At 41.6% G+C, this 26,488-nt stretch overlaps 1 protein-coding gene across 1 annotated transcript in view; it reads left to right on the forward strand.

The window, feature by feature from the left end:
* The window catches only part of musk (muscle, skeletal, receptor tyrosine kinase), a 183,997-nt gene that overhangs the window by 36,474 nt on the left and 121,035 nt on the right, over window positions 1-26,488 (forward strand). The window contains exons 6-7 of the mRNA XM_048525285.2: window positions 12,682-12,806; window positions 17,670-17,829. Of these exons, the coding sequence (XP_048381242.1) occupies window positions 12,682-12,806; window positions 17,670-17,829 (285 nt within the window). The remainder of the gene's footprint in view (window positions 1-12,681; window positions 12,807-17,669; window positions 17,830-26,488) is intronic.

The raw sequence follows: 26,488 nt of genomic DNA on the forward strand, positions 1-26,488 counted from the left end.
TAGTAAACGCAGAGATGGGGGGGGATGCTTTTTGGAGGGTCAGTGCAGACTTGACGGACCAAATGGCCTCTTTTTTCACTGTAGCAACCCTATGAAGTAATTGAGCTTTCAAAAATGTCATATCCAGCTCAGAATTATTCTCACAACTACAAAAATTGTTTTACATGCCCACATATTATGTTTCTCCTTCACACTCCTGACCTACAGCAACATTTTAATTTTATCTTTGGTTTCAAACCCCTCTATGGTTTCATCCCTCTCTATTTCTCACCACTCCCTATTGTGATCCCAAATTACAACAGTCAGCCAATGGTCTTAAAAAAATTGTTAATAGCCACCATGGCATGAGCTACATAGAGCAAAATGCAAGATGTTATTTCTTGATTTTGTTCCCTGTAATACAGTAGTGACGAGAACATTCAATTTGTGAAAAGAGCATATGGTACATCCTGAGGAGATGAGAGGCATTATCTAAATGGAAGTCATGTTTTTAATTGAAACACATAAACTCAAACTGTATTGAGAAACAAATACATAAGATTACTAGCTCGTAATCCTTTTCTATCAGAAACAAAAACAGAAGTTGCTGGAAAAGCTCAGCAGGACTGGCAGTACCTGTGAAGAAAAAATTAAAACTGAGGAAGGGTCACCGGACCTGAAATGTTAGCTCTGATTTTTTTCTTCACAGATACTGCCAGACCTGCTGAGCTATTCCAGCAACTTCTGTTTTTGTTCCTGATTTATGACATCCGTAGCTCTTTCGGTTTTTAGTCATTTTCTCTCATTATTTGATGGAGGACAGACATTACTGGTTAGGCCAGTATTTGCTACCTGTTCCTAGTTGTCCCTGAACTAAGTTATTTCAGAGGGCAGTTAAGAATCAAGTACATTGCTGTGGTTCTAGAATAGGTCAGACTAGAGAAGCATTGCAGATTTCTGTCACTAAAGGACATTAGTGAATCAGATGGATTCTCCCCTCATTGTGATTAACTTTCAATCAAAGATTTCATTAATTGCATTTAATTTTCACCAGTGGTGTGGATGAGATTTGAATCAATGCACACAAGGCACTATCCTGGGTTCTCTAGATTAATAGTACAGCAAAGTTACCAATGCCATCACCTTCCCTAGAAAGCAAAACATTCAACCTGAAAATCAGTCGTCAGTTCTGAAGAATAAAATTCCAGTTCTTAATTATGTTCAAAATCAGTTTAGCCTAAAACCCCCAAAAAAACTGACCCTTACTTCAAACGTTTTCCTGTGATGCACCTTTGAAATTGGGGGAATAAAAAAATCTAACTTCTTGTTTTCAACAGCTGAAAACTTCAGGATAGAACCATTCAAATTATGAGCACCATCACATCTCCATTACTGTCTCAGAAATCAGCCTTTTTAATCTCTGCTATAGATTTAATCCCTTACCATCATCTCACAACCCTTTAGCTCTGTGGGAATCGTGGTTAATTTAATTCCAATGTGAAGTCATTTCTCAAACTCAATTCATGACGTGGTTGAATAGCAGAGCAAGCCATTGATTTACAGTCAGGTGAAAAGGATGAGGAGAGTACAGATTATAGAATCCCAACAATTTAGAAAGAAGCCATTCAGCCCATCAGGTCCACACTGCTCCTCTGAAGAGTAGCCCATCCAGACCCACTACCCTACCCGATACCCTGCATTTCCCATGGCTAATCTACTGAGCCTGCACATCCCTGGAGACTACAGAGCAATTTAGCGTGGCTAATCCATCTAACCTGCACATCTTTGGACTGTGGGAGGAAACCGGAGCATGCGGCAGAAACCCACACAAACACAGGGAGAATGTGCAAACACCACACAGTCACCCGAGGGTGGAATCGAACCTGAGTCCCTGGCGCTGTGAGGTAGCAGTGCTAACCACTGTGCCCACATTCTACCCATCTAGATAAGAGGGGAAAAGCCTAGAACTACTTATATTTCATTTGTAACAGCCAGATTGCCCCATACAATTGATCAGTCGGCTGATAGCTTACTGGGACATTATCAGTAGACAGGCACAACTGTGGAAATATAGGAATGTCCCCCTATAACAATGATCTCTGGGTAAAGTAGGAAATCGGGCTTGAGAGGTGGAACATGGAGGGGCTGAATGGCTTCTTGTCTGTCATCTGTGACGCGATCGGCAGGATGTTTGTCGCTGAACCTGAAGATCCTAGGTTCAAGTCTCAGAGCTTGAGCATCGAAATTAGAGCCGATAGTCCAGTACAGTGGTGAAGGAATGCTATCATTTGGGTGAAACATTAAAATGAGACCCCATCTGCTTGCTTGAATGAATGTAAGCAATGCCATGAACCTGTTCCAAGGAATTGTTGGGAAGACATACCTCATGTCCTAGACAATATTTATTCCAAAGTCACTATGTTAAAAAAAACAGATTATCTGGCCATTATCACATTGAAAATTGTGGGAATTTGCTGAGCTCAACATGTTTCCTACATTTCAACAGTGACCACCCTTCATTGTACGTCATTGGCTGTAAAGCACTTTGAGAAATAAAGTCATCATGAGACGTTCTATGTATGTGCTAACCTTCCTTCTCTCTTTAATGGGACTGGGAATTTTTTTGTGTGGTGGGGAATGAAGGAAACATTCCCATTCTTTCTGGCCCACAAGTAGTGCTGGAAAAGGCGCTTACATTCTGAGAACAAAAACTCAGATCTGTAGCTGCGCTCTGGGTTTTCCGAGCCCCTGGATTAACCAGTTGGTGGGCATTAAATTTAAATCAGGTTTCTCATTACCAAGTCAGTGCCCGATTTAAATATGTTAATGAAGGGCCCTGGCTTTTCGAGACGTGCCGCAAGCCACCTAAACCCACCTCCTGTTGTAGAAACACCAGTGGAAGCCGCTAATAGGAATGTGTTCCACAACTAAGGTTTACCGCCATGATTGGTGGGAAAGGGATGGGAATATCTCAGCCATTATTAACATGCTGTTGTTAACATTGCCTCGTGAAAGTCATGTGTGATTTTTCTGGCTTGACAAAGAGCTTGCTTGGCTCACATCAACTCGAAGCATCAGCGCTGACTGATTGACTGCATGCTAACTGGCAGAGGTTTCGGCATTGGCAGTGAGGGGCAACACATCATTGCGACACTCAACATTATCAAAAGTTTCCTTAAGAGCATAACATAAGAAATAGGAGCAAGAAAAGGCCATCTGGCCCATTGAGCCTGCTCTGCCATTCAATAAGATTGTCGCTGATCTTTTTGTGAGCTCCTTAATTCCTTTATGGTGAGTGGCCGAGTAAGTGGAGCGGAGTCCACAAAAAAATCAACCCATGATCTAGCTGAATGACAGAGCAGGCTCAAGAGGCCAGATAGCACATTCCTGCTCCTGCTCCTTATGTTCTTCTAACGCTAAGTGCTGTTACTCAGCCAAATTCAATTTAGGCTGAGAATTATCATTGACTATGTGAGCTTCTGGATATAGAATCAATTCCACCAACATCACATACAGAAAGGTTTTCACAACATGCTAGCAGATCCCTTATGTCACTAATCAAGATCATCAGATCCTCTCACATTCTGTACCAATCCCAAGTTCTTAGTGAGCATTGAGTCTTGTAGACATTAGCAGACTCCAGTCTCCTTTCCTTAGTCCACAGTGTATATTGTAGTTAGAGATGAATATTGTTAAAATAGCACATGACAGTGTGTGATCTAATGCTCCACTTACTCACTTTTGCACATGGTTCCTGTGGTTTGATTAACAATATTGATTCTGAAACCCGCTGTTGAATTTATGTTTTCTGCCTTCCTGGAAGCTTTCCTCATTTTAACGTGCTTCTTGTTTCTTTATGGTGATAGAAGGAAATGAAACTCAGCAAGACATCAAAGGTATCCTCAACTCCTCCGCTACAAATGTCTTGTGGAACTGGAATGTCATGTCGGGTATAGCCCTTTAAATGAATCTAGGATCTGTTTTGTCAGGACAGCCATTCAGAGAAATCCCTTATTCTTGATCTAAATCAGAATCATCCAAAAAATTGGATGTTTCAAAATGAACAATAGAAGCAAAAACAGGTACTGGAGCAGAGAGAAGCCCCTCAGTGAGGAAAGTGACAGGAAACAGTGATATACGTGTCACTGATAGAATGAATATTTACTGTGTTTGTATACTTCATGCCATTAGGGAAAGTTGTCTAAAGGTATAGGATGAAGCCACTTGAGCCTGTTTCACCATTCAGTGCATAGACATTTATGGTGTAAAAGAAGGCTATTCAGCCCATCATGTCTGTAACAGTCAACAAAGGCTACACTAATCCAATTTTCTAGCTCTTGGCCCATAGCCCTGGTGGCTGTGGCAACACAAGTGAACACAGCTACTGATTAAATGTTAGAAACTTTTCTGACTTGCCTGCCCTTTCAGGCAGTGAGGTCCTGATTTTCATCATCTATTGGGTGAAGAAATTATATCCTCAAATCTCATCATAGTCTTCTACATCTTACCTTAAATCTGTCTCTCCTGGATATTGGTCCCTCTGCCAACAGCAAACGTGCCTTCCGATCCACATTATTGTTGTCCCTCATAACCTTGTACACCTCTTTCTCAACCTTTACTGCTTCAAGGGAATCTACTCCAGCCTATCCAATCTTTCTCAAAATTCAGCCCCTCCAGCCCAGTCACCCTCTTAGTGCAATCACAGCCTTCCTGTAATGAGGTGATCAGAATGGCACTCAGTACTCTAGCTGTGGCCTAACCAGTGTTTTGTACCTTTCCAGCATAACCTCCCTGCTCTTGTTTTCTAAGCCTCAGCTAATAAAGGGAAGCATCCCATATGCCGCCTTAACCATCTTAACGCAAGATCTGTGTCACTAATTTGATTGGTTCCATTCCTCCACATCTTGCCCACACAAAGTCAATCTCAATTTGAAATCTTTCAGTTGCAATAGTTGTTTTTTTTTTGGGGTGTGGAAACAGTTCCAGATTTCCATGACCCTTTGGGTGAGGAAATGCAGTTTGCGTACAGCCAAGTTCTAAGGTTAAGCTCCTGCTCCCTCAACCTGGATTCCTTCTATGGGAAAAAAATAGTTTCTTTCTGTTTACCCACTAGATTCTTTAACATTTTAATCACGTCAGTTAGCTTGCTTCTTATGGGCAAGGGCATGCAACCCCAATCTAGGGGCTTTTGTTGTGCAATGGCAGTATCTTCAACTTTGGGTTCAAATTCACAAGTGAGTCATGACTTGCCTGACAAACCTAGTCCATTCAACTTGTGCTCATAATTTATAACTTTTATCCCTGGTATATCATTCTGCATTCACCACATTCTCATTCAAGGTCGATATCTCCTTCCTGAGATGCAATCCTTGAACCAGAAGCACTCCAGATATAATGCAATTTCTACGGATTACCAGTCACGACATTACAAACAGATCACCAGGCTTTCAGGCATCAATAACAGTTTTCAACGGGAAAATGATAAAAATTTGACCAAGAATAATTAAGGGAAAGGTTTTAATAGTAAATGCTGACACTGGCTTCAAAACCCCTGTATTACATATAAAACATACATGAGTGTATGCTCAAGGCACTGGTTTATCAGAGCTCATTCAGCCTGATTAGCAGCTTTGGAATAGCTATCCAATTAGTTCTGAAGCAGAGTCACTCGACCCAAAACGTTAACTCTGATTTCTGCTCACAGATGCTGCCAGACCTGCTGAGCTCTTCAAGCAATTTCTGTTTTTGTTTCCAGTTAGCCCTACTCCTCTTCACTCCCCCATAGCCACTCCACTTTCGAAAGTTATTATTGAGTCAGCTTCCGCTAGCTTTTAAGCAGCTCATTCCAGACAACAACATCTCACTGTGCAAAGAAAACGACTCCTATCATCCACAACAAAAATAGGAATTGCTGGAAAAGCTCAGCAGGTCTGGCAGCATCTGTGAAGAAAAAATCAGGCTTAACATTTTGGGTCTGGAGACCCTTCCTCAGAACTACCATCTTGCTCCTATCATCTCTCTGGCTCTTTTGCCAATGAACTAAAGTCTTTGCCTTCTGCTGCCTAACCTCACCCCTTTGCCAGTGAAAACAGTTTCTCTTTATTTCCTCAATCAAACCCTCGATTTGAACATCCCTATAAATCTTATCCATCTTTGCTCTAATGGGATAATTAATTCACTGCTTCAAAAGATCTGTTTATTATTCAAGGTTTTCATTGTTGGAGGTGGCTATGTTTGGCTTCTAGTTAACAGCTCACCTCAGTTGTTTCTGTCACATCTGAAGATACAACAATAAAACATTTCGTTAAGAATATGTGAATTGTAAAGGTTCTAAATTCTAGCCCTGAAATGAGTGCGTTTATTTTCACCAGAGGGTGTGCACATTTCGTTGCTGCGCTCTAACTGTCAGTGTCTCAGTTTGGATCACCCACATGACGTTAATTAGATAGCAGTGACCTGGGAGAGGATCTACCAGATATATGATTACACACGGAATGTGGCCAACTGTAATTATGCTCTTTGTATAGCGCAAAATAAATTATGCATTTTACTGACCAGACTGCAGCTTTTTGGAAACAATGGGCTTAAGGGATATTGAAAATAATTATGATTTTGTTGATTTAACCGTCGGTTGAGACATTTAGCAGAAAAAATAGGTGCTCGTTTTATCTTTTCAAAGAATAGAACATGTTGGTCGCATCCTGGAGTCTTGAACATGCACCTTCTTACTCAGAAGCAGGGACTATGCCAATATGATGTCCGAGGATGGTGTGTTCATAACCTGGCCAAAAAGGTTGAGCTTTAACTTATAATTCCCTCCACCATATGCCAGGTGCTAAGAGTGGAGGATAGAGGTTCCATGTAGCGGAAAGAAAATTGGAGCTATTATCCATAGCTCCAGGCTTCAGCATGCAGGTTAAAGTGCATGTCCATTGCTGGAAACATGGCTAGGAGGAGGGAGATAACACGGTGTAGAGCTGGACAAACACAGCAGGCAAAGCAGCATCAGAAGAGCAGAAAAAGCTGACATTTCCAGTCTGGACCCTTCTTCAGAAAGTTAGGTGGAGTAACAATGAGGAAATGCAGGGTTATGAGGTGGGTCTGGGTGGGAAGCTGTTCGGAGGGTTGTTTGGCCGAATGGCCTGTTCCACACTGTAAGGATTCTGTCTCCCTGCAGTGCCTTAAAGCATTTTATTTTCTATGTGAACTGAAGGAATTGTTTCTTCTGCTGTTTCCCCCTTTGGTCCACACCTGAAACGTTAGCTTCCCTGCTCCTCTGATGCTGCTTGGCCTGCTGTTCATCCAGCTCTACATCTTGTTATCTCAGATTCTCCAGCATCAGCAGTTCCTACTATCTCTAGGAGGAAGGAGATATTGGTTTGCTGGATGGTTAGTCTAGATCAGATTGGTGCCAATAGCACAGGATTTCATCCCTATTCCATTTGGGATGGATTTGGGATCTGCTGCCTTACCCTACCTTTGGGATTGGACCTGCACTCAGGCAGGGAATTGAAGATGAAACTAAGCATGGATTTTTCCATTACCTGGAGGGGAAATTATGGGGTGAGTTGGCCCTGGAGTGAAACGTAGCCTCGTTTCACCACATCACCAGTTAGATGTTCAGTGAGAAGATCCATTGAGGACTTTCTTAACTTGCCAGAAATTAAAACTCTCGAGTGATAAATTAGTGGCCACTTAAGGAGCTCAATGTGTCACTTTCTCTATTGTCCACTTTCCTGGTGGTTGGAAAAGGTGACTATTTTCCCAACTAGGAAACCATGGTGACCTCCTGCCAAGTTGAGGGGGGTACCTTCAACAGTCCCAATCTGGGGGCAATGGAAGCACTGACAGGGGACTATGGGTTGCCCTTTGAAAGCCATACCTCTGTCCTAATCTCAGCCCTCTTTCCCAACCCCCATCTTGCAAAGGGAAGAATAAAAGATACTTACCTTCTCAGTGCTGGACCCCCTCAGGAGTTGGTATCAATGCATGGACTTTAAAACCTACCTGCCTCCAACTGGGTGGCAGTTTTGGCCAAAAACGTCATTGGCTTCAAGACCTGCTACTGGGCAGATACTTACCCAGGATGTCTGTCAGCTCTAAATGAGATGATTGGTGACCAATTTTGTGAATTTCCTCACTGGTGGAGTTTGTCATTACTGAACACGCACATCTCCACACTTCAAAAAGAATGGGAAAGCTCCATCCACACTGTGTAATTCTAACTGTAGTTGCATCAGCAACAACTTGAGAAAGGGGGAAATAGCAGAAGAAACAATTCCTTCAATTCACGCAGAAAATAAAATGCCTTAAGGCACTGCAGAGAGATAGAATACTTACAGTGTGGAACAGGCCTTTCGGCCCATTGAGTCCACACTAACCCTCCAAAAAGCATCCCACCCAGACCCACCTCATAACTCTGTGTTTCTTCATTGCTACTCCACCTAACTTACACATCCCTGGATATTATAGAAATTTAACATAGCAAATCCAAAATAATCTGCACATCTTTGGACTGTGGGAGGAGACACGGGGAGAATGTCCAAACTCCACACAGACAGTCACCCAATGGTGGAATTGAACCCGGGCTCCTTGTGCTGTGAGGTGGCAGCACTAACCGCTGGGCCAAATGCTATGCTAAAAGCAAAACTCGTCTTGTGTTGAGGACAATTTAGGAAGACTGACCACAAGCTGAGTCAAAAACCTGGGCGTCAGAGCGGGGGATGGGGGCTCGTTGTTTGAATTTGCACAGAGTGACTACTATCTGAGGTTTGAGCCACAGTGCTGAGCAATGAAACTGTGCGCCTTTGACAACCTGCTCAGGTGATGATATAATCTTCTTGGTTGTGGAATTCTCTGGATTCAGTTTGCCAGCAATTTTTGTTCAATGTATTCTAGAGGTTTCATCTTTTGTTTTTAATTGCTCGGTCTTCATACCCCGCTCACTGGTTGCCAGTCTTACAGCAGCCTGCTTCCCCACGGCCCATTGGACAGCAATTGGAGGCTTCCTGTGCACCTGACTGGGTGAAATTTGACTGCAGTTGATCATCTGGTCATCTCCAACTTTATTACAATCAGTCAATTGGAGTGTTCATAGAAAATTAAAAGCACATATTTTTTTAAATTCATGCCTCATAACAGTATCTTGGGGAGCAATTTCAAACTCAGGGAGAATCCAAGTCAATTCCAAAGGGTTGCAAACCCTTGCCTATGTTCCATATTTAGTATGACATATGGAACCGACCAGTACAAGTCAATATTGATGTTGTCCAATGAAAGTTCAAAGTTGACCTGTCATCTCATGGTATAAGGATTAAAATTGAGACAACAACTTCATGAACCCATCCATTTACAAGTTAGGCTAATATTAAAATATTCCGTTTCTCCCCTGGGAAAGAAATAAATCCTGTTTTAGTCCTATCATGGAACACAGGAGTTGGCTTGCAAGTCTTCACTCTTGATGAAGAAGTGTAATTGACTTCATTAATTATCTGGAAGTGTAAATGATAATAATACAATTCTCAACTTTACAATAGTAGGGGGTAAATATTTCAAAAAAGAATTAGCAACCTTGAAATTAATTGGGCCTAGATGATATCTGCTTGAAACTTCTTTTTCAAATCTATGGTTAAATATAAGGAACCTAGCATCCACGTTCAGTTATTATGCTCCATCAAATAAACATGTGAAAGGACCAAGGGCAAAATTACATGTCATACATATCAGGCTTCAATTTTCTAAATTCTGTCCTCGGCTAGTCACAGATTGGAGATTATTCGTTCATTCCAATTAACTGTGCAGCTCCATTGTGTGTTACAGAGAGGTACAGGCCCCAGAAGGATTCAGATACATTTTTAAACTGGCTCAACTCAGTTGAGGAAGTTTGCAGGACTCTGAAACTGAACTCAATGTCACAAACTAGGAATAGGACAAAATTGGGCAGGATTGGTTCTTGTCATCACTGCCCCTGCGCATATGTTGACATCAGGCAGGAGCTGGCTCAAGTTGCCATGCTTCCATTCATTATTTTAAGAGCTTCCAGCAGTTTCTAGCTTCATACAAGAACTATTTCTATAAAGTACCACAAACAGCTGGAAATGCATACCAGCCTGAATCAGTGCTTTCAGGAAATGGGAGGAGAAAATTGAATGGAAGTCAACTTGCTAAAAGTTCAGCCATCAAATTATAGAGGATGATGAGCAATTTTGTTTTATAATTCCCTCATGCTCTAACACACAGTTATGAGGAAATTGGCAGAATCTGAGACGCACAGCAGAGGCTAGGGAAATTAAAGGCAGGTCCCTTTGTATAGCACACCACAGAAGTGGAAAGGGTAGAAGGGAAGATAAATTATAGAAAAATGAAAGACAGGGCTCATTCGGAAGATTGGTCAGGTGAATGGGAGCAAATGGCAGGTGCTGGGAAGCAGATTAACTGCCTACCCCCATTCAGAAGGGAGGAGGAAGAAGAAAAGAGGGAGGAAATGGAAAACAACAGAAAGAAAACAAATTTTCACTTTGTAATATATTTCAATGCAGATGTGCAGCAGTATCTTAGCATTTGGCCCTTGGGAGATTGTACAATGAAGATCTTGCAGATTGTTGGGATTGCTGTTGCTGTTTCAAAGTAGAAAACAAAGGTTGAACTTTAAAAGTCTGCGACTTCAGCAGAAACAATATCTGATTTGCTGTGGAATGTTTATGATCAAACTCAAAGGGGTGCCAGAGGACATTTTGTTTATTCCACTTTGATTTAGTCAATTCCATCTTACATTCCACGCCCTTAAAAGATGCTGATTCAAAGCTGATTTCACCCTTCATGTTAGGTTGACTATAAACAATATGTGAAACCTAAAACTTTCAGCCATTGACATTTTTTTTCCAGTTTACTGAGTACCTCAAATCAGGGGCAATTCCTTAAATACTGGACTTTACCAAAGCTGGAGGTGTAGAAGAAACTACAGAGAAATAAACAAATAGTGGTTTGATGATGACAAACTTGGAATTTGAACTCATGACAATTATAAGAGAAATAAAAGACAGAGAAGCCATGAGTGTGAAGATAATTAGAGAAGAAAAAATGGTTGAGGGTGTTGTCTGAACTGGAGAACTTTAGTTTTGAGGAACAGTTAGACGGGTAGAATTTATTTACTTTACAACAGCGGATGCTGAAAGCAGATCCATTTGAAATGTCTAAAATTCTGAGGGGTCTAAATAGAGCTATTTGGAAAGTTCTGAGGAAGGATCACCAGGCCCGAAACATTAACTCTGTTTTTTCCTTCACAGATGCTGCCAGTCCTGCTGGGCTTTTCTAGCAACTTCATTTTTGTTCCTCATTAAAACTACCTGTTGTACTCAAAATACTGTGAGTTGTAAGGGAGCTACTCGTCCCCTCGCAGCACAGATTCCCTGTGATTGAGGAGTCGTGAGTGTGCTTTGTACATTTTGCTATCTTACAAGCACGCCAACATTAGATAATTGTGACTCTTAATCACAGTTACCCTTCATGGAAGATTGGGTCACAATCAGCTGTCAGATATCATGTGATAGATCCACCTATTTTTAATTGAACTAATCACATTACAAATTGATGGCAAATGTGCACACATGAAGCTATTAAGCAAAGAAAGGTTCATCTCTGTCAACTACTAACTTGCCATGTAAGTGGCAGGGCAATGCCACGTCCCATGAATAAATGTAAAAAATCAACTTAATCATTTCTAAGCACTGACACACAAGACTAAGCTCACTATCAGATAAAGGTGAAAAAATGTTCCAGAAGGAACTGTAATCTCAGAATGCTGGTGTTAAGGGTTTATTTACTGCGTTTAGTCTCTCTTACTGACATAGAGATGCCTGCATACCCATTAGCTCAATAATATTGGGAACATTAATAAGAAATTAGATTAGGGAATCTGATAAGTAGCTGAGCATCACCTTTGCTCTTGTACCAATGCAGACGCTTTAAATACAGCTGCATTTCCACCAGCAAAATAATTAGCCATAGAATGAAGGTTTGATATTACCATTCAGGTATTTGGTATAATCTTGTGACATCACACGAGCCCCTGTTTTAATCAGTATTTAAGAATCAATGTTTCCATTAACGTAGACATGGGTACTGTAGTTAATTCAGGTTTACAAAAGGGTGACTGCTGAGAGTCAGTGAGTAGCACTTTCACCACCATATAAGCAGCTTTTAGGTTCAACTACCACTCCATAGAACTGAGTACAAAAATCAAGACTGGCATTTCTCAATTCTGTACTGAGTGACCATTGCATTGTCTGAGATGCTGTGTTTTAGATAATGCACTCAAACCTGTACTCTGAGGCGGATTCCTTGGCACTGTCTCGCAAACAGCAGATGACTTATCCCCTTTGTCCTGGTCAACACGTAAACCTCAAAAGACAGATTTCAGTTTTCACGATCATGAAATATGGAAAGACAATGACATGGTGGTACTACCATGTTCGAGGAAATCGCTGTGCTTCCTACATTACGACAGTAGCTATCCTTCAAAAGTACAGCAGGAAGTTTTGAAGTTGTGAAAGGTGATATTTGGATGCAAGTTCCATTTTTCAGAAAGCAAAAATTGCAATAAAAGTGGAACACTCTCGAGAATTTAAGAGGTGAATGTCATTGCTTGAGTGATAGATTTTTAATGTTGGTGGCATTCTTTATGTATGTTTTGTTTCTTCCTAGTCCCTGCCAGAATTGTGAAGGCTCCCACATCGCAGAATGTCACTTTTGGGTCTGAGGTGATTCTGCAATGCAAAGCCACAGGCTTCCCTATTCCCACCATCAAGTGGTTAGAGAATGGAAAACCAGTGAGTGTCTTTCATGTGTCTTTCAGTTGGATGATCATGAAACTGGGGGAGAACATGGTGTGATGGATCCGGGATTAGCCTAGAGATCTGGAGGAGGCCACTCAGCCTGTCAAGACTGTTCCCCCATTCCATGAGATCACAGCCGATCTGTGACCTGAATAGACATGCTTGGGTTTTCTCTGTATGCCTTACTTCCTTTGGTTAAAGAAATCAGTCAATTTCATTTTTTAAACTAGTAATAGATCCAACATCAGCTGCCATTTGGGGATAAATGGTCCAAATTTCTACCCTTCCTTATTACTTACATTACCCTCAAAAATACTTCATTGGCTGTGAAGCACTTTGAGATGTCCAGTGATCATGAAACATACCATATAAATACATACTCGTTTTTGTTTGTGCTTGCAGAAATATTTCTCAACCACACTCCTGGCTTTAGTCACTTAAGGGGGAATTGTTGGGCCTGGATGTGAGGCAGGAACAGAAATAGGCTGGACACTGACACTTTCCCAGCTCCACCTGAATTAAGATTTGGGTTGGAGGGCCTAACCTCCACCTTCCCCAGCAGCTGACACTTGCTTGCCCATGAACTCCATGCTGACTGAATATCCAATCAGTTGCCTGAAGGTTGCAAGAGTTGGCAGATTATTTCACACCACGACAGGCTGTGATATTCTCTCCTTCAATCTCTCCTGCTAATGGGAAAATACCCTCCTTAGCGTGAAACCCCTAGAAACATTTTCATTATTTTATGCTATCAGATCCCTTTAATATTTAAAAGAAAATCAAATCACTGCTTAAATTTCAAAATTCCATTGAAGACAAGCCTATTGTTGTAAACACTCCATCCTATTTAATCCTTTTAAGACAGGTACCATTCTGGGATATCCATGCTGCTGTTCTTGCAAGACCATATTTAGCATAGCTAATCCATACATTATTATATATAGTACATTATAGAATTTAGGCATTGTCTTACCTTCTCTGGTGTTTTTGTGTTGCTTATCCTTTGATTTCTTCACTTCTATCTCCTGCATCATTCTCTCACATTAACATTTACTTTTGTTCCTCTGTTTGCTAATTATTTCTTTCTTTTCCGCTAAGATGTTTTGGCTGTAAAGCCATGATATAGGAAGAAAAAATGGCTACTATATTCATTCTCTCAAACATTTGTACTTGCAAACTCCTAGACCTTACATATGTCCTGTGACCCTTTACTTTCACTAACCCGTCTTACTGTGGGGTCTTGGGAGAGAAACAGTTCTATATTTAGCCAGAAACATTCAGATTTAGAACTTTGTGAGGTGTTGAATATTAATCCTTTGTTGCATCTTATTAACAGACTCCCTGTGCTACACGTATGGCTATGATAGCCTCTAGTTAATAAAAGGCCTTTTCAATGCTCTACACTCACCCATCTTTCACATGCAACTCCTTTTTTCTCCATCTCTTCCACTTTGAACAACTCCATCATCTCCTCTTCCCCTTATTTGACTGTCACTCGGTCACTCTTAACCTTCCACCTACTCCTCGCAGTCTCACTCACTTCACTCCCATGTGTCAGCACTGAGAAACTCCTTTTCACACCTGGCTCCCTCAAAAGAGAATTTCTTTACCAACGTATGAATTACGAGAAATAGATCACTTGACCCATCATTCCTATTCTACCCTCAATAAGATTGTGGCTCATTTGTTAGTGTTCCAAATTCCAGGTGCTCACTTATCTCAAATAACCTCTGATTCTCTTGCTCAACAAGAATCTATTTACCTGTGCCAAATAGATATTCAATAATCTTGAGGTTGGCAAATGCAATTCAACACAGATAAGTGTGAGGTGTTGCATTTTGGAAAGTCAAACCAAGATAGGACTTGTACAGTAAATGGTAAGGTCCTGAGGAGTGTTGTGGAACAGAAGAACCTAGGAGTATAAATATATAGTTCGTTGAAATCAGCACCACAGGTGGACAGGATGGTGAAGAAGGTATTTAGCATGCTGGCCTTCATTGGTCAAGATATTGAGTGTAGGAGTTAGTACATTATGTTACAGTTGTATAAGTCACTGGTGAGGGCACGTTTGGAGTATTGTGTAGAGTTTTGGTCACCCTGTTATAGAAAAGACATAATTAAACCAGAAAGTGTGCAAAGAAGTTTTATGAGAATGTTGCCTGGACTAGTAGACCTGAGTTATAGAGAGAGGTTGGCCAGGATAGGACTTTATTCCTTGGAATGTAGGAGAATGAGGAGTAACCTTATTCAGGTGTATAAAATAATGAAGGTCATAGATAGGATGAATGCATTTAGTTTTTTTCCCAGAGATGGGGAATTGAAAACTAGAGGGAATAGGTTTGAAGCAAGAGGAGTGCAATTTAAGAAGGACCCGAGAGGAAACTTCTTCACGCAGACAGTGGTGAGTATATGGAATGGGTTGCTGGAGAAACTGGTTGAGGTGGGTACAATAGTAACACTTAAACAACATTTGAATAGATACATGAATGGGAAGGGTTTAGAGGGATATGGACCTAATGCAGGCAATTAGAACTAGCTGAGTGGGCGCCATGGTCAGCAAGGACCGATTTGGGCCGAAGGGCCTGCTTCCATGCTGTATTACTCTATGATTCTAAATGGGTCAATGGGCTGAAAAATGGCAAATGAACTTCAATCTGGATAAATGTGAGATATTGCATTTTGGTACAACTAATAAGGGTAGAGTTTATGCAATTAATGTTAGGGCCTTGGGTGGTGTTGTAGAACAGAGAGGGTTGCAGGTACATAATTCTTTGAAGTTTGCATCACATGTAGACAGGGTGTTAAAAAGATGTTTGGCATGTTCACCTTCATTACTCAGTCCTTTCAGTATAGGAGTGAGGAGGTCATGTTGAAGTTGTACAGGACATTGTTCAGGCCTCTTCCAGAATACTGTGTCCAGTTCTGGCTGTCCAGTTATAGGCAGGATATTGCTGAGCTGAAAAGGGTTCAGAAGAGGTTTACCAGGATGTTGCCAAGAAAGGAAGGTTTGAGTTATAAAGAAAGGCTGGATAGGCAGGAACATTTTTTCACTGGAGTGTAGGAGGTTAAGAGGTTACCTGATAGAAATTTATAAAATAATGAGAAGTATGGATAAGAATTAATTGTAATTGTCTTTTCCCTGGGATGGGGGAATTTCAAGACGAGGGGGCACATTTCCAAGATGAGATGAGAGAGATTTTGAAAAGTTATGAGAGGCAATTTTTTTCCACAGAGGATGGTTCAGGTGTGAAATGAACTTCCTGAGGAAGTGGTGGATGCAGTTACAATTACACCATTTAAAAGACTTTTGGATAAGTACATGAACAGGAACGATTTGGAGAGATATAGGCAAGGAGAAGGCTGGTGGGACTAGTTTATTTTGGGATTATGTTCAATCTGTTTCCATGCTGTATGACTATGACTCAATGACTGTGCCTCCACTGACTTCTGAGGTAGAGAATTCCAAAGCCACACAGCTGTCTGATGAAAACATTTCTCTTCATCCCTATTCTAAAAGGATGACCTTTGATTTTAAAATAGTATAACCCGTATTTGCACTTGCCCACAAGACTAAACATCCCTTCAAAGTTCACCTTGTCAAGACCATTCAGAGTCCCATAAGCTTCAATCAAATCACCCCTTGCTCTCTGGAATTCTGGTAAAAACAAGCCCAGTCTGTCCAACTTATCCTCATATGTCATCGATTCTGGCTAAATATCAATCTAGTGAACCTCTTGCAACTTACGCATTGGAACAACTAGATCCCTCCGCATTTAGACTTCTGCAGTCATTCTTCATGTAAGTAGTACTCTACTTGAATTCTTCCTGCCAAAATGAACAACTTTGCATTTTCTAACATTATACACCATCTGCCAGATTACTGAGTACTCACTGAACCAATCTTATAGCTCCTTGTTATGTCTTCTTCACAACTAATGTTTCCACCTATCTTTGTATCAGTTGCATATTTAGTCAATAGATCTTCGATCATAATTCACCTTGGTATAAATTACTAAACACTGAGGATCCAGCACAGACCAGTCAATCTTCTTCCATCAAGTCAGTAAAACTTTTTAAGGGTTAGAAATTCAAGAATGAAGAAGGACTAAAAAAAGTGAACTGCCTAAATACTTTCTAGTTCAATCTTTCTCAATCACTCTCTTTCTCCAACAATCTGTATGTTAGTAACTAAATTCTCCCAAGTGTATATAATTAATGTTACCCTCTCAGCAGCGTTGGGGACTCGTTCCTACTGTTTAAACTACATCTAATGTCCTGAATTAAAATAATGCTACAATAAGAAATTAGAACTGTGGTATTTTCTGGCGTAGTCACACACCTCAACATTAAAAAACACTTTGTATATATTTTATCTCAGTTAACTATTTTTGACACAGACATGTTGCTTTCTTTAGGAAATGGCACCATCAATAAGAATCATAGAATCTCTACAGTGTGGAAGCAGGCCATTCGACCCATTGAGTCCACACCAACCGTCTGAAGTGCAACCTGTATCCCTGTAACCCTGCATTTCCCATGGATAATCCATGCTATACATCCCTGGATACTACAAGTAATTCCGCATGGCCAACCCACCTAACATGCACATCTTTGGACTGTGAGGGGGGAAACCGGGGTACCCTGAGGAAACCCACTCAGACACAGGGAAAATGTGCAAACTCCACTCAGACAGTCATCTGAGGCTGGAATCGAACCCAGATCCCTGGCGCTGAGAGGCAGCAGTGCTAACCACTGATAAGTCTCAAGTAGTTTGTAACCACATCCAATTTCTGAACCCAGTGGTTTGTTGGCGAAATGTGTGGTATCAATCTAGGTTATCCTTTTTGTTTTCTCCAGGTTTCCACGGTCTTGATTGAAAGCCGCATTAAAGGGGAAGTGATGGAGTCTAGATTGCGTGTGCATGTTACCAGGCCTTCACTGTTCACTTGCTTGACAACAAACAAACACAATGAGGGGAGTACAACAGCAAAGGCCACTGCTACACTTGGTATCACAGGTAGGTCAGGGACAGTTGTCTTCCTGTTCCTCGTAAATATTTTCTTCATGCAGGATATTCCGAATATGTGAATCTACAAAATAGGGGCAGAACTAAAATGGTGGACTGACAGTAGCATGAATCTTGCAGCTACTCCTGAGATTCAGGCTTATTTCAAGATTTACTTCTAGATTTCTTATGGTTATTAAATTTCAGTCATTTAAGATTTTTATTTTGATTCATTTTTAGTTCTTTCATGATTAAGAAATGTTTGGAGGGCAGCTGGGACTACTTTAGTTTGGGATTATGGTTGCTATGGACTGGTTGGGCCAAAGGGTCTGTTTCCATTCTGTATGACACTATGACTCTATAACGAGATAATTCAGCTTGCCTGGCCTGCTCTGCCATTCAATAATATCATGGCTGAACTATTTGTGTTTCAAATTACACATTTGCATCTACCCATTACATCCCTTGATTCCCCGGCTGAAAAAAAATCCATCCGCTTCTGTCTTAAAAATATTCAATAACCCCAGTTTGTTTGCCATCTGAGATAGCCATTCCCATGTCACACAAACTTCTCAGAGAAAAGAAATTCTCCTGTTCTCAGTTACAAAAGAGACAAATTGTTTCATGTTGACTTTGTTAAGATCATTCAGGATCTTATACACTTCAATCAAGCCACACTCACTCTTCTAAACTCCAGTGGAATCAAGCCTGGCCTATCCAACCCATTCACAGCAGACAATCCACTCATTCCAGGTATCAATTGAGTAAACCAGTTCTGAACTTCCTTCAGAGATAGTAGGAGCTGCAGATGCTGGGGAATCTGAGATAACAAGGTGTAGAGCTGGATGAACACAGCAGGCCAAGCAGCATCATAGCAGCAGGAAAGCTGACGTTTTGGGTCTAGACCCAGCTTCCCTGCTCCTCTGATGCTGCTTGACCTGCTGTGTTCATCCAGCTCTACACCTTGTTATCTCAGATTCTCCGACATTGGCAGTTCCTACTATATCTGTATCAGGTTACCCGTCTTGAAACTGCAGTCATTCTTTCAAACGCCGGGATTCTCAATCAGCAAAGAAATAAAAATAATTTAAATTACAACTCAGGGGCACATTTGTAGTTTGAGTTATGAGTGAGGGAGACTATTGTAATTCGGATCAGACGTTGCTACAGTTTGGGTTATGAGTCAGAGCACTGTGGTAATGTAGGTCAGAGACAGCCTTTGCTGTAGCTTTAGTTATGATTCAGAGGTGCCTTTTGTTGTAGTTTGGGTCATGAGTCAGTGACACTGTTTGCTGCAGTCTGAGTTAAGATTCAGAGGCACTATCTGCTGTGTTTGGATCATGAGTGAGAACTACTACAGTAGTTATGTACAGTACTACAGTAGTCATGAATCAGAGATATTGTTTGTTCCATCCCTAACTCCATTCATTGGCTAATGGATCTTTTCAATATGAAAATAACAAATTTTATTATAAATAACATTGGCAACAGAACAAACATTTTCTATCTCTGGTAGTTGAGAGACAAATTGAAGTCTAACAGCTGCTAATGATCATCTAGGAGTTGTGCATGACCATTGTCAATGCTTTTCCATTTTGTTAGCAGCTTTATTAAACCTTACTTTCTTCCTGGCATTACTTCATGCTAATTCATCATCAGTTCATGGGGACAGCTTAAGGAGCTTATAATGGAGAACTTACACCAATACAGAGTACTTTCCTGATGTCAGGATTTCATCCATACTGTCTAGACTGAGCATGAGAGTTGCATCTAAAGTACAAATCTACACAAGACAGTATTTATAGCAAAGAAACAGGTTATTTGACCCACAACTGTTCATGTTTATCTTCCACACGAGCTACCTCCCACCTGTTTTCATCTGACCCTTGATTCTCCTCCCAAACAAAATTCCATCCAGCTGTCCTAAAAATATTCAATAATCCCACTTCAGTTGCCTTCTGAGACAGAGAATTGCTAACTCACCCTATCACCAGAGCTTCCAACTCTTTTCTTTCTCATATATCTGTCCAGTTTCCTCTTAAATGCATCCATGCTGTTGACCCCAACCATTCCCTGGGTTAAAAAGAAGATGCTTCTTAATTGCCTATTGGATTTGTTGGTGACTGTCTTATGTTGATAGAACCTAGATTGGCCTGACCCAAAGTGGAAACTCCTTTCCCATGTCTACCCTATCTATCCCTTCCAGAGTCTTAAATCATTTATGCTGGGTCATCCCTGTCATTATCTTTCAACAGTTCTGATGGATACAGTCTCTCATTTCTGATAACTTCCATGTAAATCTTTAGTGACTGTAAAGGAAGCTTGATGCTCACAAGGATCTGTATATGAGCTTAGCGTGTGGCTTTATGAAGAATTGTCCCCTTTACCATTTTCAAATAATAATTTGGTCCAAAATAATCATGATCATTGACACAAAAGTTAGAAGGTTGTATCTGTCAGGAATTACTGAACAGGCTAGGACTCTTTTCTGGAAAAGGAGTCATCAACCTGCAGTTCATTAAAAAATGCAAGTGTGACTTTACACTCATCAACAGAACAGTGAAAATCACTATAAAGTAAATATATTTTCCCTTCCTTTTTTTGCATTCATTTTCTTGTTTGTACAAATATAAATACACCCAGCTTCTGTTCTTAACATTGATTTTTTAAAACTGTTTTTAAGCACTATAATACCTCCAATTTTAAATTCACTTTAAAAATGAAATATTTGGTGTTAATTCCACAAAAAAGTAAACAAATGGATAACAAAATGTGTACTACTAATTTTTAAGGAACTAAAATGCATTCATATATATAAATATTCAGGGAAAGACAAATTTTAATGTTTGGTTGCTTGGTACAGATAGCTTGAGTGTTGCTGAATAAGAGATATGTTTGTCAGGACAAACCATAAAATAATGGAGCAGAATTAGGCTGTCAAGTCTGCTTCACATTTGATCATGGCTGTAATGTTTCTCAATGCCATTCTTCTGCCTACACCCTATAACCTTTGATGTACTTCCTAATCAAGAATCTATTTATCTCTGTCTTAAATACACTCAATGGCTTGGCTTCCCCAGCTTCAGTGGCAATGAGTTCCATAGATTCAGGACCTTCTGTCTGAAGAAATTCCTCCTTATCTCAGTTCTAAAGGATCACCGTTTTGCTCTGAGGCTGTGCTCTCGGGTCCAAGTCTCTCCTATGAGTGGAAACGTTCTCTTCACATCCAGTCTATCCAGGCCTCTCAGTATTCTAAAGTTTTCAGTGAGATTCCCCTCTTCCTCCTAAAATCCATCAAGTGCAGACCAAGTGTCCTCAACTGCTCCTCACATGACAAGCCCTTCATTCCTGGGTTCATCCTTGTAAAGCTCCTGTGGACACTCTCCGATGCTAACATACCCTTCCTTAGATAGGGGCCCATAACTGCTCAAGACATTCTTGATCTGACACGAACCTAATACAATCTCAGCAGTACATCCCTACTCTGTAGCCCTCTCAAAATTAATGGTAACATTACAGTTGCCTTCCTAACTACCAATTGAACCTGCATGTTAACCTGAACTAGGATTCCAAAGTACTTTTGTGCTTCAGATTTCCAAAGCCTTTCTCCATTTAGAAAGTAGTTTGATCTTCCAAACAAAATACAAGACCTCATACTTACCCACATTATATTCCATCAGCCACTTCTTTGCCCACTCTCCTAGCCTGTACAAGTCCTTCAGCCTCCCTACTTCCTCAACACGACCTGTCCTCTCCACATATCTTGTTATCTGCAAACCTAGCAATAATGCCTTCAGTTCCTTTATTCAGACCACTGCGGAAATCCACTAGTCACTGACTGCCGTCCTGAAGAAGACCCCTTTATTCCCACTCTTTACATTTTGCCTGTCAGCCAATCGTGTATCGATGCAAGAACCTTGCTCCTAACGCCATGGGCACTTATCCTATTTAGCAGCCTCCTGTGCAGCACCTTGCCAAAGGCTTTCTGTAAATCCAAATAGATCATGTCCTATGGTTCTCCTTTATCTAAATTGCTCATTACCTCAAAGAATTCCTCCCCTTGACAAAGCCATGCTCACTTAGCCTATTTCGCCTTGCATTTTTAAATACTCTGCAATCTCATCCTTAAAAACAGACTTTCATATCTTACCAAAGTCTGAGGTCAAGCTCACTTCTTAAACAGGTGTGTTATACTAGCCATTTTCCAGTCCTCTGGGATCCTTCCTGACTGCAGTGATTCTAGAAAGATCCACCACCAATGCCTCCACAATCTCTTCAGCTAACTCCTTCACAAATCTGGGGTGTGTTCCATCAAATCTGGGTGATTTATTCACCTTCAGACCTTTCAGCTTCCCCAGCACCTTCTCCTCAGTGATAGCCACTACAATCACCCCTGCCCCCTGACTCTCTTGAATCTCTGGTATTTTCCACCACGAAGATTGATGCAAAGTATCTATTCAGTTCCTCTGCCATTTCTTTGCTCCCCATTACTACTTCTCCAGCCTCATTTTCTAGCCGTCCAAAGTCTACTCTTACCTCTCCCTTACCTTTTATACAGCTAAATAAAGTTCTTGCAATTTTCTTTGACATTACTAGCTAGCTTATCCTCATATTTCATCGTGTCCTCCTTTATTGCTTCTTTAGCTGTCCTTTTGTTTTTTAAAGTCTTCCCAATCTTTGGCTTCCCACTAATCTTCACCACCATATATGCCTTTTTAATGGTTGTATTCTTTCTCTGACTTCCTTCATCAGCCATGATCGCCTCATCCTTTCCTTAGTCTGCTTCTTCTTCCTTGGGATGTGTTTCTGCTATGCCTCAAGGATTACCACCATAAACTCTGGTCCTTGCTGCTCCATTGTCTTCCCTGTTAGGGTCCCCTTCCAAACATCTCTGGCGTACACAAGAATTTCAAATTGCAAAGGGAGGAATTTTACAGAGGTCCGACGAACAAGGGCTATGTTGAGACTCATGGCAGAATCAGACAAGGAGTACAGTGAGGCCAGTCTCAACATCAGGAATACACTACTCCATAATTTGCTGCTTTTGCGGGCTCCAATAATGAGCTTCTCATGAGGTATTGATGATTTGCCATTGAGGGGCAGTTATAGCTTGTTAAGCACTTGATTCATGGTCCAAATCACTCCATTAATATTCAGCCTCCTGTCTTAACAAAAATGCCAAACAAACTAGACATCAAGAAATCTTGAGTGGGAAGTCAGAACGAGTACCCAGCTACTTCAGCTGACTGCTTGCTGAAAAGAACCCCAGGGTTAGACACCAGGCAGAATTGTCTTGGGAAATGCTCTGTACATGCTGCCCACATGTACCCCACATCCACAGACATTGACATGCAACATGTGCCAGCTTCTAAAAACTCTCATGGCACACCTCCAATCCACTTACCACATGGATCATTAATTCTGCAATTCAATGTTGCACCTCAGGCTACAGCAGCTATTATCATTGTAACGCTGCAACTAAGATACCGTGCACCCAGGGACATGTGCCCAGCTCATAGACTGATCCAGACCGCATATCCAGCCTGTTTGCTTGCTCTCAATGAGTCTGAGCTTACCTGGATGCTCCAAGCATCCCTGTCTTGTATTGCTTTGTCTTGCCTTTTTGAACTTTATCCCTTCAGCAAGAGAAATCTGGTTCATTTTACTTCTGACTTGCCTTGCTGTTTGTTGCAGACACAAAGGAAGGAAGTGAGGTTTAGTTGCCAGCAGGCCACAGTGAAGTTAAAGCCAATAATTTTCACTTAGGGGATTCTGGCACAGTAAGTCAAGACGGTAGGAGTTAGGATGCTCTTACATAAAAAGTGAGCAGCTGAAATTTGGATGCCTACGACCCGTCTTGACTCTTTCTGCCCTTGCAGGGTGAATTTTCCTCCTGCAATTAGAGACAGGTATTATGGGTGATGGAAGTGGGGGGCACAGCTCTTGGTGCAGGTGGGAGGTGTCCCGAATGAGTAAGTGGGCACCACCAGGGGCACACAGGTTCACAGAGTGAGGGATGGTGGGGTGGGGAGGCAGTGAGGGGGAGTGAGAGTGAGAGAGGAAATGCAGGCAATACTGATGGTAGTAGCACATGAGCTTTGTTGGGAGGTGCGTCCAGTCGCAAAGAGAGAATGAGTGTGAGGTAATGGAGAGAAGATGGGAGCACCTACCCTGGAAGACTGGAGAATGGCATTCAACATCTTCCTACATTGCTGGGCATCCTTCCAGGTGGCAACATTGCATTGGGCTAGCATGACATGGTACAGTGGACTCCACCGGTGGTCCTGGGGCAAGTGGAAGTTTGACATCGGTACCACCCATCCCACAGGGGCTGGGTGTTCCTGCCTCAAATTTTCCCCTGTCTGCTATGTCTGGTGTAAATGTCAGCAACTATGCAGTGCTTATACAGGGTGCACGAAGTGCTTTTTAAGGATGGTGTGGGTGCAAAAGTGCCAGTCTTTTGGGAATATCTGTTGTGTGGTGTGTTGTTCCAGGAATGTCATGTGCTAACGTAAATCATTCATGGAGGGCCCATAGGAGTTGGGTAAATAATTAATGGGGCAGGCCTGGTGAAATAATGCAAAATATCTCACTAGGCCACACTGCAAAATCCCTCTTAAAAAATCCTAACACAACTTGCACCTGGACAAAAATCGTGACACTCAGCCCAGTGTTGTACTGAGAAAAGTGTGTTGATTGGTTAACAATTCAGCGCTAACTTGCTGAAGTGTTGCCATCATGAATGCGCCATGGAATGATTGTCTTCCACTCTTTTATACAATTCAAAAGAGGCATAAAAATCCAGACACATTCCTCTGCTGTGCAGAGGACAGCTTTCTGTGTACCAATATCTGAAACTTCTATTAAACGTAAGTGAAAGGATAGACTGGTTCTAAAAGTTAAAGTTTTAAATTGGAGGAAGGCCAATTTTGTTGGTGCTAGGATAGGCCTTTTAAAAGTTGATTGAGTGTGGCTAAAGGTCTGGCTGGAAAATTGGAAGCCTTCAAAAATGACATAATAAGAGTCCGGAGACAGTATGTTCCTGTTAGGGTGAAGAGCAAGACTGGTAGGTGTAGGGAATGCTAGATGATTGTATAAATTGAGGTTTTGGTCAAGAAAAGAAGGTGGCATATGTCAGGTATAGACAGCATAGATCAAATGAATCCCTAGAAGAGTATAAAGACAATAGGAGTATATTTAAGAGGGAAATCAGGAGGGCAAAAAGAGGATGTGAAATGACTCAGGCAAATAGGGTTAAGGAGAATCCAAAGGGATTCTACAAATACACTGAGGACAAAAGGGCAACTAGGGAGAGAATAGGGCCCCTTGAATATTAGACCTCAATATGTGTGGAACTACATGTGTGGAACTGCTGGAGATGGGGGAGATTCTAAACGAATATTTCGCATCAGCGTTTACTGTGGAGATAGATATGAAAGATAGAGAATGTGGGGAAATAAATAGTGACATCTGGTAAAATGTCCATATTACAGAGGAGGAGGTGCTGAACATCTTAGAACACATAATCTTGGATAAATCCCTGGGACCCTGGCCACCTTAGAACTCTGCGAGAAGCTAGGGAAGTAATTGTTATGCCCATTTTGCTGAGATGTTTATATCATCAATAGCCACAGATATGGTGCTAGAAGACTGGAAGTTGGTTAACACGGCACCACTGTGTAAGGACGGTGCTAAGAAAAACCCAGGGAAATGTAGACCGGTGAGCCTAACATCAGTGGTGGGCTAGTTGTTGGAGAGAATCCTGAGGGACAGGATTTACACATATTTGGAAAGGTAGGAACTGATTAGGGACTGTCAACATGGCTTTGTGTGTGCGAAATCATGTCTCATTAACTTGATTGAGTTTTTTGAAGAAATAATGAAGAGGATTGATGAGGGCAGAGTGGTGGATGTGACCTATATGGACTTCAGTAAGGCATCTGACAAGGTTCCTCATGGTAGACTGGTTAACAACGTTAGATCACAGGGAATACAGAGAGAACTAACTATTTGGATGCAGAGATAACACAGTGTGGAGCTGGATGAACACAGCAAGCCAAGCAGCATCTCAGGAGCACAAAAGCTGACGTTTTGGGCCTTGACCCTTCATCAGAGAGGGGGATGGGGAGAGGATTCTGAAATAAATAAGGAGAGGGGGGAGGCGGACCGAAGATGGATAGAGGCGAAGATAGGTGGAGAGGAGTGTGTAGGTGGGGAAGGGATAGGTCAGTCCGGGGAGGACGGACAGGTCAAGGAGGCGGGATGAGATTAGTAGGTAGGAAATGGAGGTGCGGCTTGAGGTGGGAAGAGGGGATAGGTGAGAGGAAGAACAGATTAGGGAGGCAGGGACGAGCTGGGCTGGTTTTGGGATGCAGTTAGGGGGAGGGGACAAGCTGGGCTGGTTCTAGGGTGCAGTGGGGGAGGGGGAAATTTTGAAGCTTGTGAAGTGCACATTGATACCATTGGGCTGCAGGGTTCCCAAGCAGAATATGAGTTGCTGTTCCTGCAACCTTCGGGTGGCATCATTGTGGCACTGCAGGAGGCCCAGGATGGACATGTTGTCTGAGGAATGGGAGGGGGAGTTAAAATGGTTCACGAACGGGAGGTGCAGTTGTTAATTGCGAACCGAGCGGAGGTGTTCTGCAAAGCGGTCCCTAAGCCTCCGCTTGGT

Source organism: Stegostoma tigrinum, chromosome 3 (assembly GCF_030684315.1).
Source record: "Stegostoma tigrinum isolate sSteTig4 chromosome 3, sSteTig4.hap1, whole genome shotgun sequence".
In the NCBI taxonomy this organism is placed as follows: Eukaryota; Metazoa; Chordata; class Chondrichthyes; order Orectolobiformes; family Stegostomatidae; genus Stegostoma; species Stegostoma tigrinum.